General features: G+C 42.4%; 1 protein-coding gene across 1 annotated transcript in view; it reads right to left on the minus strand.

The window, feature by feature from the left end:
- The window catches only part of htr4 (5-hydroxytryptamine receptor 4), a gene marked incomplete at both ends in the record, with an annotated part of 39,356 nt that extends 38,355 nt beyond the window's left edge, over positions 1 to 1,001 (minus strand). Inside the window, one exon of the mRNA XM_084469175.1 lies at positions 826 to 1,001. Coding sequence (XP_084325301.1) covers positions 826 to 1,001 — 176 coding nt within the window. The remainder of the gene's footprint in view (positions 1 to 825) is intronic.
- Between the last annotated feature and the right edge of the window lie 13,658 nt (positions 1,002 to 14,659).

Here is a 14,659-nt window from a genome sequence, read left to right on the forward strand (position 1 = left end):
TATGTATAAAATCCCACAGAATCGTACAACACCCCCAGTCTAGCCACAAGGGGTAGTGCATAAGGGGACAGGCTATATCATGTAAGGAGGGGTTTGGTAGAGGTTGGAGAATATCAAGGGCACTGGGGATAAAGTAAATGCAATATGGTGAATGAAAAAAGTACTTTCTTTTCCAATGTGACTGACAATTAGCCTGGAAATCCAGACCCACATCTAGAAAGCTATAGGGTCTGGCAACGAGTAATGAAATTGGCCCAACTCGAGGGGCGGCCCCAAGCATGCATTTGAAAATATCACTGCACACAATTGGATAACACTATGACCAATCAGAAGAATACAAGAGGTGATATCCAGACCAGCGGGGCTAACCAATAGATAAGACTCTTCGTATCCAGTCGGTAAAACAGCAACGCTTTTGGCCCGCCTATATCAGATACACCGATGTGATTGGTTAATGTTCTGGGCCAGGGGAATTGGGGAGTGAGTATATTGCTCATTCCCAGAGTGACTCGCTGAGAAAATTCAAATTGTGCTCTCGTGAGAACTCTGGATTTCCAGGGTAACTGACAATGTGAATTCAGATGCATGTCATCAAGGAGCTGCAGGGGTCAGAGTTTCTTGCTCTTGGATACCTACAAGTAGTGGACACTGGGGATCGAACCCATTGCCTTTTGGCAGGGTAGAAAACACACCCTAACAATGTCCTGCAACTAGTATCTGCTATGAGGTGGATGCTTTCATTCACAATGTATTTCAATACACGGAGGTCGATGCATTTCATTTGGAGAGCGAACCCATGACCCTCTGCTGTTGTTGTGGACCCACCTAAGCTGGCGGTCCTTGCAGACGGCCGTCATGACCAGCAGATTTCCCAGAATGCTCATCAGCATGACCAGAGACAGGAAGCAGATGAGGGCCAGCCGCTTCACCATCCCGTCGCTATGGAAACACAGGAAGCAAACAAGGTGTGTGAGTTTGTGTGCCTGCGTGTGCGTGTGCATGAGTGTGTGTGTGTGTGTGTGTGTGTGTGTTTAAGTCAAGATAAGTTGTTGGTGGTGGGAAGTGACATTTGCCCACAGTCACATAACAGTGCATACCGATGTCATCATGGCACAGGTAGTTGTAGGGGGAATCTTGCACAAGGGTGCCTACAGGTGCAATATCGACAATAGGGATCCAACCCAGTACATATTATCCGCTTGAATCGGAACAGACAAGACATACTAGACTATCTTGTCCAGGGAAAATTGATTATTTTCTGGTTCATTCCGTCCACACAAAGATGCAGATGTATGATGCAAGTCCCCTCCCCAAGTGTTTTTGGCAGCGTATGACACTGCAGCAAGAATCAGTCTTCATGTGCTGAAGCCTTTATCATAATCAGCACAAGCAGGATTATTTATGCATGGTTTCCCCAAATAATATGCCCCAATATTCATCCTCAGCTTCCCGTCTCTATGGTTACAGTGCTGAGGGGAGAGAGTCACTGGAATCCATGAAACCTTAACAGAATATATGAGTTGTATTGGTCCAGGAAGGTAGTGTGGTTAGAGGACAGTCCTTCTGCCGGTGGCTTAACACTTTAAGTCATTCGCATCACACACAAATTCATCCTTTCCACCTCACATAACTCCCTCCCTCCCTCACATTCACTCACTCACTTTGCCCTCTCAGCTCCCCTCACATCAATCACTTAGTCACCTCCCCTCTCCTATGCACTTACCCACTCTACCCACTTATTGACACGCTGACTCATTCACCCACCTCCCCTCACATAAATCACCCACCTCAGTCATTCACTGAACTCCATCACCTCCCCTTACTCACTCACTCACTCCCCTTCATCGCCCACTTCCTCCCCAAGGTTCCCAGTCACAACACAGTTCTGTCAAAAGCATGACATGTGACGGCAACTGCATCTATTTAACTAAATGCATAGATTTTCTGCTGCCTCTCTGGGCATCGCTCTATCTTCAAACATCAGATCTGATATGTTGTCTGATATCCCGGTCAAATGTTTTTGGCTTCAAAACCTGGGAGCTTCAAAAACTGTTTTGTTTCGTGTTGCCATGGCAACGGCCCAAACACGCCAACCCCTATATTAGGAGTAGGATGACGGAGCCACCGAGATGATTTCATGTAGAATACCTTGAAGAGATCGCTGAGGTTCAGGAGAGGCCATGTACATGAGCCACTTACGAGACTCTGCAATGCTTTCCCTAAAGCCCCCTAGGGATGTCTGTATTTAACACACACACACGCACACACAACTCACATACTGTAAATGCATTTAATGTACGTTGTATTTATTCATATTACTTAATTGTGTAGCATCTGCAGTAGCTAGCTATCACTGCTGTGTACAGGAATGGGTTGGCCTAGCGATTGTTAGTACTTGCACTTGGTTCTATGAACATCTTTACTGTACCAACAGCGATATATTGTTTCACTTCTTATGACAGATTTACTTATTGTTTTGTTTATTGTATTACTTAAGTCACTTTGGATAATAGCGCGATTCATGCTTGCTGTATTCGTCATCTAGGGATTAATATGTTGATATTATTGTATCCTACAGCTACACACTCACAATCACACACAAAGACGCAAAACACAAAGCTTTGATGCACGTCCTGATGTGTGATCCGCCTTCTCCTGAACACTAACCAGTCACCTCTCCTCCCTGGCCCAAAACATCCATCATGTTAAACTTCACCTCCGACTCTGGGAGATGAGAAGAAAGCAAGTCTGTGTTGCTTTTAATGATCTGTGTTGTTATTGTGCTCGGTGCGTTGTGGAAGCGCATTCCCTCAGTATCTGGCGAACGATTCAGCGCAGAGTGGCGGGATCACAGATGAAGTCTCGCCTTTAATCTCTGCTACAAAAACCCACTAATCAGAACAAACGCTAATCAGACCACATGCTAACAGCACGCGGTATGGAGGTATTATTCACACACACCCATGTGCACACACACAGAGACCCACACACATGCACGGACACAGATAGTGAGACCCGCACACATACACACACACACACACACACACACACACACACACAGACAAACACACAGACAAACCTCTACAGAGACACAAAGACAGACACACACTTACACAAAAAATAGACACTGATTGACAAACACATGCACACACATGCATGTGTACACACACACACACACACACACACACACACACACACACACACACACACACTCACACACAGAGGTAGTACATATAAGAGACTATCAGGGTATGTAGAGGTACAACCCTATTATATGACTGCTCCATAAGAGTTATTCTGTCCGTTCCAGGTGACGCGGGTGAATGGTGAGTAATCTAAGATATGTGTCAGACAGCTGGCTGACAGGAGGCTCTGCCAGATGTGATGTGAATGAACAGCACTGCTGTAATGTTCATTTATGCAGACACGCATGCACATGCACACGCTGGGGCCGGTATGCTGCTGTCACCGGCTGCCTGTGCAGGCTTGGAGCGTGCATAAGAATATACAGTATATTCTAATAATCTGAGGCATTTTGATGAATGGAAGACGCAGGCCTAATTAAGTTGTTAGTTGTTTATTAATTGATCAAACCTGAAAAACCCTTCCTTCCTAACCAAGGAACAACAAAGAGGGTTCGTCCCCCAAAAGGAACCCCAACTTTAGTTCCTCAACACAACACAAAAACCATGAGCACAAAACACAGGTACCGTTTAGTAGCATGCAACAGAACTGAAAGAACAATTAAACAACACATGCAACACAATCTTCACTAGATTTCACTTCACGGGATGCTACAATATGTATAGAGAGAGAGACTGAGAGAGAGAGAGAGAGAACAAGACTATAGCCATTAAGGAAGAAAGAGGGAGAGAAACAGATGATTGACAGTGACAGCAGACCAATATTTATTGACAGCTAGAGAGAGAAAGATTTAAAGAGAACACTAAAAATGATAGAGAAGATGACAGTAACAGCTAGAGGTCCAAAGCGAGAGGGCGAGCAAGTGAGCGATTTATGAACATACGAACGAACGACCCTGAAGACACCTGATACAGCTGACCTTTGACCGTCCGTTGAGGTGAACACACACAAAATCACACTGAGCAATCAGCCCGGATATGACATAATGGAGGTAAGGGGGGGGGGGGGGGGGGTAAAGAGTTATTTGTCCGTTGATATATGTCCTGCAATTCCATTGACTTTCTTTCTAACCTTCTTTCTTTCTTCTTTCCTTCCTAGCTTCCTACCTTACTAATTTCCTTCCTCCATTCCTTCCATCCTTCCTCCTCTCTTACCTTCCTCCTCCACCCCTCATCGTCAAAACCAGGAAGGTATATTTACCTTCCTGGTTCCTTAACCTTCCTTAATGTAAGTGGAGTCAGCAGAGATAAATCCAACATCATGACAATGCAGTAAACAGGTTATTCAGTGCAATTCTATACATATAATCAACTGCACGGCTATGATTAGACATGCAGGCTAGGTTTGTAGCCAGGGCTCGGGTCATAGCGTTTTGAAGACAGAATATAATTGCTGGCTGACACTGCTGTAGCCTAGGCTGTAGCATCCCATTATTGCAAACAATAGCTGCAAGACAGCTATGGTGTTTGACCCTGGGAAAACAAGTAGTCTAGTATGCAGGCGGTGACCGCAGTTTTTTCTTTGTGGAGAACAAGGCCAAACTTACACTGCAAGCCAGCCAAGACCAAGTGCTCCAGCCATGTGAAGCCAAGCCAAGAGGACACTTCACGACAGGCTGTGGAATGTTCTCATTATACCACAGTTAAGGGGCGTGTCGGGACGGCGACCCCCTTAACTGTGGTATAATGAGAACATATCACTGACTGAAGTGATCTATTGCTTTTATAAAATGGTTACGTAAGTATGGCGAAATGAAAGTCATAGACACTCTCAATTTTGAAAAAACGAGAAAGTCGGAAAAGCATTTTTTTAACGAATACAAAAATGTAGTCCCTCCTGCCTGCCTGCAAAGTGCGCGGCGGTTGCTATGCAACACACTGTAGCGTCCTTCAGAGAGAAGGCTAGAGACGGTAGCTTGGTTCGCCGGCAATTTAGCCTACTATCGAGCAGTTCACTCACCGTGTGCCTATTGCTTTACAACATTTCCACCCTCTCCATCAATCAACATATTTTTAGGCTTCAGTGAACTATGCTATGGCTTTTATATATAAATAAACAACAGTTCAAGTTAGGAGCAGAGTGATACAGAACTCCGTAAACTGAATGGGCGCCATAGCTGTGTGTATACGCTCATTATAACAGTTAGGAACCAATCAGATCGCTTGATTTAAGCAACCCGTTTTATAATTTGAAGGATATTACATTAATAATATTGTAGATCAAAAGCAGAGACTAATGAGTCACCCAGTTACACAATGCTGGGCGATCATGATGCCATCTGTATCATTTGTCAGGATTTTGTTGAAGTTGTGGACAGCGTACCACGTTTCATATATTATATATATATCAAAGAAAGGCAAGCAATCCGTCATTCCTTCTGACCACTTTGGAATATTGCCTCTCTTTGGCCTCACCATGGAAAACCGACCCCATCGTTTGAAACCCAACCAACCGCTTGTGTGTGTGTGTGTGTGCATATGTGTGTGTGTGGGGGGGGGGTGACCGTGTGTCAAGCCCACTCCAGGGTCAACAAATGAATAATCTTTTACAATTTCAAAGTCTGCCTCCGCCGTGTGTCTGTGTATAAACCTGCCAGTCTGGGACTTGCTTTGTGGGGTGGGGGGGGGGGGGGTCATCCCGCTGCACTGCGGACCTTGGGAGGGCAAGGGGTGTTTGGCCCTGTAAATCAGCTATGGGGCCCCTGGCTGGTATCCTTTCTGATTATTTTCCTTTCTGCGATGGGAAATGGAGCTGACGCGCGGCTCCTGCTCCACGGCCGGAGTGACAGGCGTGGAGCGCCATTCTGTTCCAATTACACTCTTGTTGTCTTTACCTCACCCAAGAGAAGGGGGAGAGGGGACTGAGTGTGGCAATGTGATGGGGGGAAATTGAATCAAAAATACAGTTTCAGTGGTTGCAGGAGAGACTCAACGCTACAGTGTCCGGTGTGAATGATAAAAGCACTCTTTCCTTTCGTTCTTTTTTTACTTTCCTTCCTTCCTTCTCTTATTCCTTCTCTCAAACCCTCAATATAGATGTGTTGACTGAGCTTGGGTTCCCTTTGTGAAATCACCAACTGGAAGTAGCTGTGTGAAGTCATGTGAAGGACTCCCCCGCTAACTCCAATTATTTCATTCTGTTCGAATGAAATAATTGTCTGGATGTATTCTCTGTGATCATGATCTCACTAATCCAGCTGCAACAGTGTCAATAGTCAACAGTGTCTTAGGTGAGTCAAGAGTAAGAGTAACCAAATAACAGAATGATAATAACATCACTCTCTCTGCTATTCAGAGACCTGAGACAGTATTCAGTGTCTTCATATTGATTGCAGAATACTCAGACACACTTCAACCCCCCCCCCCCCCCCCCCCCCCCCACACACACACACACACAGAAAATACACACACAAACACACACATACAGTTCGGCCTCTAATGTGAACATTTCTCTCACACAAACTGTTGCTCATCAGCTATGGCAAACAGCTGCACACTCTACCCCCCACAGATAAATACACACAAGTGTGCGCGCACACACACACACACACACACACACACACACACACACACACACACACACACACACACTAGTTACCAGGAGCTTGCCTCTTACCTATTCAGCTAAATACAGGAATGCATAATCTACAATCAATCATGTGTACACACATTATTAACCATACACTCACACACTCAAATTCACACAGACACTCAACAATCATCACACACACACACACACACACACACACACACACACACACACACATGCACACACACACACACACACACACACACACACACACACACACACACACACACACACACACACACTCTCTCTCTTCAATACACTCTTGAACAATAAATCTCAACGAACACTCAACATCAACAACATATGTTTGTCATCCAGCATGTAAAACCTCTGTTGTCTTTGTTTTAAACCCTCATTGAAGCTTCCTGCGTCCCCCACCACGCCGGCTACGGTCGACATACAGGTTGATCCTGGAACTACGGCGACCATTCTTGTTTACCCTTGGCCTGGCTTGATCTCACCAAATGGCTCCTGAAATGTTACAACACAGGGATGGCATATGGCATGTGACAAGCAGCAGAATGTTCAGCCAATGTTATGGATTATAGTTTTCTATGGGAGTGAGCGAACGAAATTAAGCCTCATCTTTTGGGTTATTCTGTCTGTACTGTGCCGGAGGACATTACAGTGGTTTTAGTAAACTCCGACGGTGATTGTTTTTTAAACTAAATAAGAGCATTGCTTCACACGTTACAAACTGCCTTTGGAATTATTCGAATGAATATTAACATATGCGAAATTTGATAAGGTGGCAGTTGCTCGGTTCTCACACATTCCAACAAACCGACATCATGACACTTCCCACCAGTGAACGTCTTAAAAAGTCATAAAAAGGACAAAGCTGTGCGGCTGGATCCAGACCAAATCCTCGACAGCTGATTGGTCCGCTGGAAAAACAAAACAGACTGCTATTTAGTGTGAATCATACTCAAATTAGACGCATATTAGGCAGCCGGTGCTGTAAATGTGGAACAAAACCCCTTGGGAGACATTGGAAGCCAGTTCCCCTCGTGGCGCTCTATGCCTCTCTGATCCCCACAGCCTCGCACACAGAATAAAACACGAGGGTTTTCTTTAACTTCCCGATCGTTTCCTGTTTCAATTATGGACCATTTATGTGTCTCGGAAGGGGGGAGGGATTGGAGCTGATGCAGGTGGCGGAGGGACCGGTGGGGAAGATGGGGAGGGGGATGAAATGGATTTAACATGGGGGCAGGGCTCTGTTGAAACTACATCATTGTAAACCTGACACAACCACCCCCGACCACCTACCACCCTGTCACACAAAGGGCTAGCTTCAGGGATGAGACTAGTGAAGAAAGTGAAGAAAGTTATAGGATAAAACCCCTTGAGACGTACTATCCCGTTTTCGAGGGGTCCTGACAAAAGACACAACGTGAGGTACAACACAAAATGCAACAAATAGCAGACACAACATTGCAACAATGCAACACATTACAGTTATACGAATGATGAAAGGACGAAAACAAACACACACACTCATGCACCATGCACACGCCAAGAATTATAGACAGCCACACCCGTTTTAACAACAGTAAATAGTGACAGTTAACAGGAGCAGGCAGTAGTGAGGTGAGAGAATTCAGAGAAGTTGGTATTGTTCCAGTCTCTAGGAGCCTTATAATTAAAAGCATTTTTTCCTAATTCAAGTGACATTTTGGCCTACATGAAAGGGGAAATGATTATTACGTCTAATGCAATCATTTGTTGATGAGTCGTTCCTGTAAAATAGGAATAGGATAGTTGAAATTAATACATTTGAAAAGAAACTGGTACCAGTGGAGCTGTTGTCTATTTTCGAGTCATTGCAGTTGATTGTATATTATACAGTGGTGAGTTTGAAAGTGACATTTTTGAAGCATTTTGATATCCAATGTCTCCATAGACAATAACAGGCAATAACAAGTTGGATACAGCTTCCTTTTTATATGGTATAACAGTTCTTTGATCTGTACAAAACACCAATAGAACTATGAATATTTTACATAAATAATTAATGTGATCTTTGTAAGATAATTCATGGAGTCAAACCATAGCCAGATATGTTACACAGTCAACTTTAATGAGTAGTGCACCATCAGATGTAAAAATGCAAAAATGATCAGTTACAGATTTAAGCCTTTGCGTAGTACCAAACAGCGTGATGCAAGACTGTGAGATTAAGAAATAGCCACAGTTTTTTTTTGTAAAAAAAATCTGTTCTGTATCAGGTCAAAGTTTGGGTCGAGAGAAGCAATTATCGATTATGTATATAAACTAGCATCATAGATTACTCTAGCATCTGCATATAAATGGATATTTTACAATTATCTCGTGCCCACTAACCAAGGAAGAACAGTAAAGAGACAGAGAGAGATCTAGTTGGTCTGATGAAAAAACTGCTTCAATTATAGTAACGCACCACATTTTTTGGAAGCAACGGTAACAGCGTTATAATGATGGGAAGAGTAATCAATTAGATTAGTCTTTAGTTGTGAAAAAAGTGTAACCCTTATTTTTGGTTTGGTAGCGTCCTCCAGTCACTTCTGGATCGTGGGAACATTCGGGTTACAATAAATAAGAACATACAGGCTCCCAGTACACCTGCATGTGCAGGTGTACAAAAAGTGGATAGGAACAAATAACTTCTCAACACAAGGACGTAACACTATCTATTTAAATGTTACCCGAAAATGTCTAGATTAAATGATAATAAAATAATTAATCTCAACAGTGTAATTTAAATGAAAATGAAAATAATGCGAACAATGTGAATTATAAGGATACAAAAGTAAAACTGTTAGTTAATAATTTATTATAGTCATTTATAAGGCCGTTATTCCAATCACTGATTTTGAGTATAATTAGGTGTGCAGGTCAATTCCACAAGAAGTCTGCAAGAGCCGATAGAAGTGAAATGTTGATTGAATACATCAGCGACATCTGAGCGTTCTTCAATGATACGATCTCAGTATCTGAGTAATTAACTGCCAGATATATTGAGAAGGTCATTTGCTTGTCTCGAGAACTGTCTTTAATTTTTGAAATGTTTAGAAAGTCAGCATAATGAACGGCTATTACATTTCTAGTTTAGAAATGTAGCTTCCCCTAAAATTTTAAAAATGAAATGGTCAAATATATGCTGTTGTGTTAACATTTCATTGACTAAAAATGTGTTAGAACACGTCCATCTCGAAGACGAGTTTGTTCAGAATCAGCCAATTATAGCAGGTTGACTGACTCGATTTCCTTCTCATTCATTCCCGTAGCATCACAGTGCATTTGCCTGTTGAAGCTCAGCATCCATCGACTTCAATGGGGCTGCATAGAACAGCTTTTTTTAGTGCGCCGAAAGTCGATGGTCATTGGATAATGCTGCGATTATGTCCCTTCCACAGACGCTCAGCGTCTCTGGGGGTGAATGGAGGAGGGGGCTGGCCTGGACACTGGGCTTCTGCGTGATGATTGGAGGGTTCGCGAAAGACTGATTTTCCGTTTGATTGACAGCGATTTTGAACTATAAAACGTCGCCGGAGCTCTCTTTAGTCTTTAGTCCTCAGTCCCATCGCGGATTTTGAAAGCAAGTCGAAAGACAAACTGCAACCTATTTCTTGATATTTGCTTGGCGAAATTGCTAGACTTTTCATTGTACATTTCATAGACTTATACATACAATTTCTTGTTTCAGTTTAACAGAATTCCCATATTTCCTTGTTTGAGTTATTATTGTTATTTATTGTTTTGGTAGTTGGCCATCACTTAGATTCAGGGAGCCTGAGGTCTGAACTTCAAGTCCTCAATTCAGGACTTACAAGGTAGGGGAAAGCCGTACGATTTCTTGGTGTTCCTTAAAGACATGGAGTTGGACAGTGCAATGCCTCAGCTTTACAAACTGTTCTCATTAGTGGCAACAATTTGAGCTACATCTGCAGGTGTAGAAAGGAGCTTCTCCTGTTTAAAGCGGCTCAAGTCCTACACTCGTAACACAATGGGCCATGGCCGTTTAAGCAGCCTGGCTCTGCTGGCCATTGAGAGGACACTGGTCAAGTCACTGGACAAGACAGCTAGTTGGTATGACAGGGTCACAGAGCATTTCCTTGAAAAGGAACAGAGAGCAGAATTTACATATAAATAAATTGACAATTTATATGATGTAGGCCGAAAATGAACTTCCCCTCTTTGAAAGACCAGCAGCCGCCACTGCAGAAGACAGATAGTCCTAAGCATCCTGCACAGTTGGTACTATTTGAAATCTATACCAATTTAAACCACCTAAATTCCTTAAAAAGTCCAGAAGCCAACAGGCATGATTGATTAACTGATTGATTCCCCCATTAGGTCAGAACCTGACTCACAGATGTTATTTTTCTTCAAGCGAAAGGTCACATATTGGTTTCCATGGGAATACTAGCTCCCCCTACCTCCTCCTCCTTCATATCAATAATATGAGAGAACCTAAACAACATAAATGTAAACTTTTCAAATTGTAATCTTACTCCAAGCCTCATCAAACCACACCAGCGTAATGCCCAGAAACCAGAGGAAAGATAAGCTTTTTGTCTTTCCTGAAAGACAAGAAATCAGTCTTGTCTTTCCTGAAAACAGTTGACAGGCTGCCCCTGGCAGCCTGTCAACTGTTTTCCACCATCCCTTTTTACATAATCTTGCTGTAAACCTTGACATTTGCGCGACTTTGTTGTATCTCTCTCGATCTTTGCGTATGTGATATTGTGACCTTCCAACAAAGAAGAAGTCACAAGAGAGCATTACTAAAGTATACCAGCATTTATACCGTAACACAGTATACCAAACATGTACGTACATGTTTAGCTTATGTTGTCGTGGTGTTTTCCCTTGTCTTTCATTTCCCTGTGTCTTTTACTGCACTAATCAGTAGTAGCGCTCCTAATTTTGTTGTTGTTGTCTGTAAAAAGACAATAAAGTCTTTCTATTCTATTCTATTCTACATATGTTGCACAATCCAGGTCTTTCATGAGACACTGCAGTGAGGAGTATAAGTCCTTGGGTAAGGAGAGTGTAATGACTAACGATCAATGAATGCTAGATAATAATAGATCTCCCAGCCAATTGTTTCTTGGTTTGAACCTCAATGTCCTCATTCCTAGCCCCTGACATGGTCCTCAATACCTAAAAATGGTGTCTCTGCTCAAGGACTTAATCATACACAGATTTCATCAATAACTATTTGCCATTGTAAAGGGCAGTGTGAGAGAAGCGAGTGGCTGCTCATCTTCTGGATGTTACGTGAAGGACAGCCATGAGCAAGAAGACAGAATATGCACAGGAGGGGGATCTAGTGATGGGGCAGAATATAGGAAGATACAACGTCAAAAGAGACAGAGAGAGAGAGAACATTAGAGGACAAAAACCAACACGGTCACAGGAATGAAGAGAGAAAGGAGAAGAGAGAGATGCAGGTGACGTGACCTCTGTATGTCTGACCAGTGAAGCAGACCTCCAGTTATGCCTCTCATAGCATCCAGTTAACACAACACAACTGTACAACCAGCCATGGAGACGCACACCACGCAGGGTACAGAGACAGCGTTACCACTGAGTTTGCGTGTGAGGATGGAGATGGAGGGGTTGGAGTGGTCATGGAGGTGGTGATGGTGGTGAAGGAGATGGTTGTGATTGTTGTGTGTGGGGGTGTTGGTGGTGATGGTGGTGGATGAGGAGGTAGGGTTGATGGTGGTAAAGGTGTGGTTTGCGGTAGAGTCGTGGTGTTGTCGGTGGTGGAAGAGTGGAGATGAAATGTCATGAAATGCATGTGGGACTAAGACTACGTCACCATAACCCTTCCCACTACTACATAACACAAAGATACCCCCCTCACCTGAAAGTTGATGGAACCACAACAGCAACGACAACCACTTCCGCCAACTGGACTAAGCAGTGTTGAGGGTGCAGTCAGCTCATTATGGGATGTCTAGAAGAGGGCTGTTTAGAGAACTCTGGGTCACGACACCAGTGGTGGCTCACAGTGCAGGTGGGTCATTACATTTTTAGCATAGAAAATACAAGAAATCAATCATTTGAAACTAATAATTTGAACGTGTTATAGCACCAATCCAAATGGCCAAAAAGGAAGAAAAAGTACCGCAAATGTCTTCATATGAAGTATTTGTTAGCTGGAGTCAAAGGTTTTTTTGACTCACAAAAAGTAAAATAATTGGAGCTGGGGACTAATCATACGGCTATCAGTGTTGACATGGCCTTAACGGATTGCTTTCATGCTAGCTTTTAGCTCAATTCAAATACTAGACAGCAAGACAATGAGCTCAACACACAAAATTTGGCTTTAAATATATTATGAGAAAATTGACTTTTGTCTGTAATTATTTTTTTAATTTTTAATTTTTTTTAATTTTTTTAAAACATACCCACAATTTTAAAACCTTGCTTTTTCCAATTTATGAGCACAATTGAAAAAAACAGAAACATAGGACGAGATTTTGAGATGTTTCCACAGTTCCGTACTTGATTGCTCACAAGAACGTGAACAGAACTCGAAATAATTATTCTATGGCAGACATGGGCTGTTTTTTGATCATATCTACTGAATAAATAATTAACATCCAAATGTCTCAATTCTCACACCAATAACATTATTTGGCACAAAATATTGTTTGGAAGATTCAGGTTCATTATTGACATTTACTACAAGCATGTGTGCGTGTGCGTGTGCGTGTGTGTGTGCGTGTGTGTGTGTGTGTCATGTGGACATAGTTCTGGTGCAGCATATGTCTCTAGGGGACAGCTGAACTTCAACAAAGCATATTGCGAACAACAACCATGTCATGTAGTTCAAACTCTGTGAACAAATTTATATAGAGTTTACATGCTGGCAAATATTCTATAATAGTAATAATACAAATCACTCAGGATTCTTTTGCCTTTCGCTTTCTAAAGTAGACTGGCCATAGGGGTCCATCTTATCCAACACGCTTGGGGTAGGACCACACACGCACACAGGCAAACACACACAATCTGATTACCAGCTGTCCCTATCAATTGGTATTTATCATTTTTCCAGTTGCACTAAGCAGACCTTCTCTCGACTAATGGACTGTCTAATGAAACTTTAATCCCGTTATATCCTGCATCGTTCCTAACAAAATCCAATAAATATGATAAATCATTGCCAACTGATCCTTTATTTTCCATAGAGAATGACACATCTATCTCAGTGTGTTGTCTTTCAAACACTCACAAAAAAACATTGATATATTTAGATTAATTCTGTGTCAAATCTCTGCAATCAATATTTGTTTAACTAAATGGATAAGAAATGCAATGTGTTTTACAATAATGAGACTCCCAGTTAAGTCCTGGAATCAATTAAGTAAACAATAAATAATCAATCAAGTATGAATAAATTAATGATCCACTAATCTCTCCACCACAGTCTCTGCTACGAGCTCAGAGGGATTATTACTGATGTAATGTGACCCATTTCAAAGTATAACAGGATATTTTATCTATTATAAATTTTATCTATAATAGATATTATTATAAATAACATTCCCATCAACCGCTCTGGGTTGTTGCCTATCGTCCACAACCAGGATAGTCTCTGTGGTTAGCTTCGATACCCAATGTCTACAGCCTAACCTGATGCAGTGGTCACTTACAATTTATTTTAGAATCTTTACCGCCCACTAATCTCTCCACCGCAGTCTCAGCTACGAGTACAGAGGGATTCTTACTGATGCCATGTGACACATTTCTAAGCAGAACAGGATATTAGGGGCGGAGCTCAATGTTGGAGGGGTCAGGGAGTGTAGGGGTGCACTGATCATTACTAAGCCCAATTATTGATTGTATATAACATTCCATTCTAATTTATTTAACTTTCCAAATGTAGCATACTCTGGCTAGTTTCTCCAAATTGCCTACCCCACCT

Source organism: Micromesistius poutassou, assembly GCF_964030765.1.
Source record: "Micromesistius poutassou genome assembly, chromosome: 6".
In the NCBI taxonomy this organism is placed as follows: Eukaryota; Metazoa; Chordata; class Actinopteri; order Gadiformes; family Gadidae; genus Micromesistius; species Micromesistius poutassou.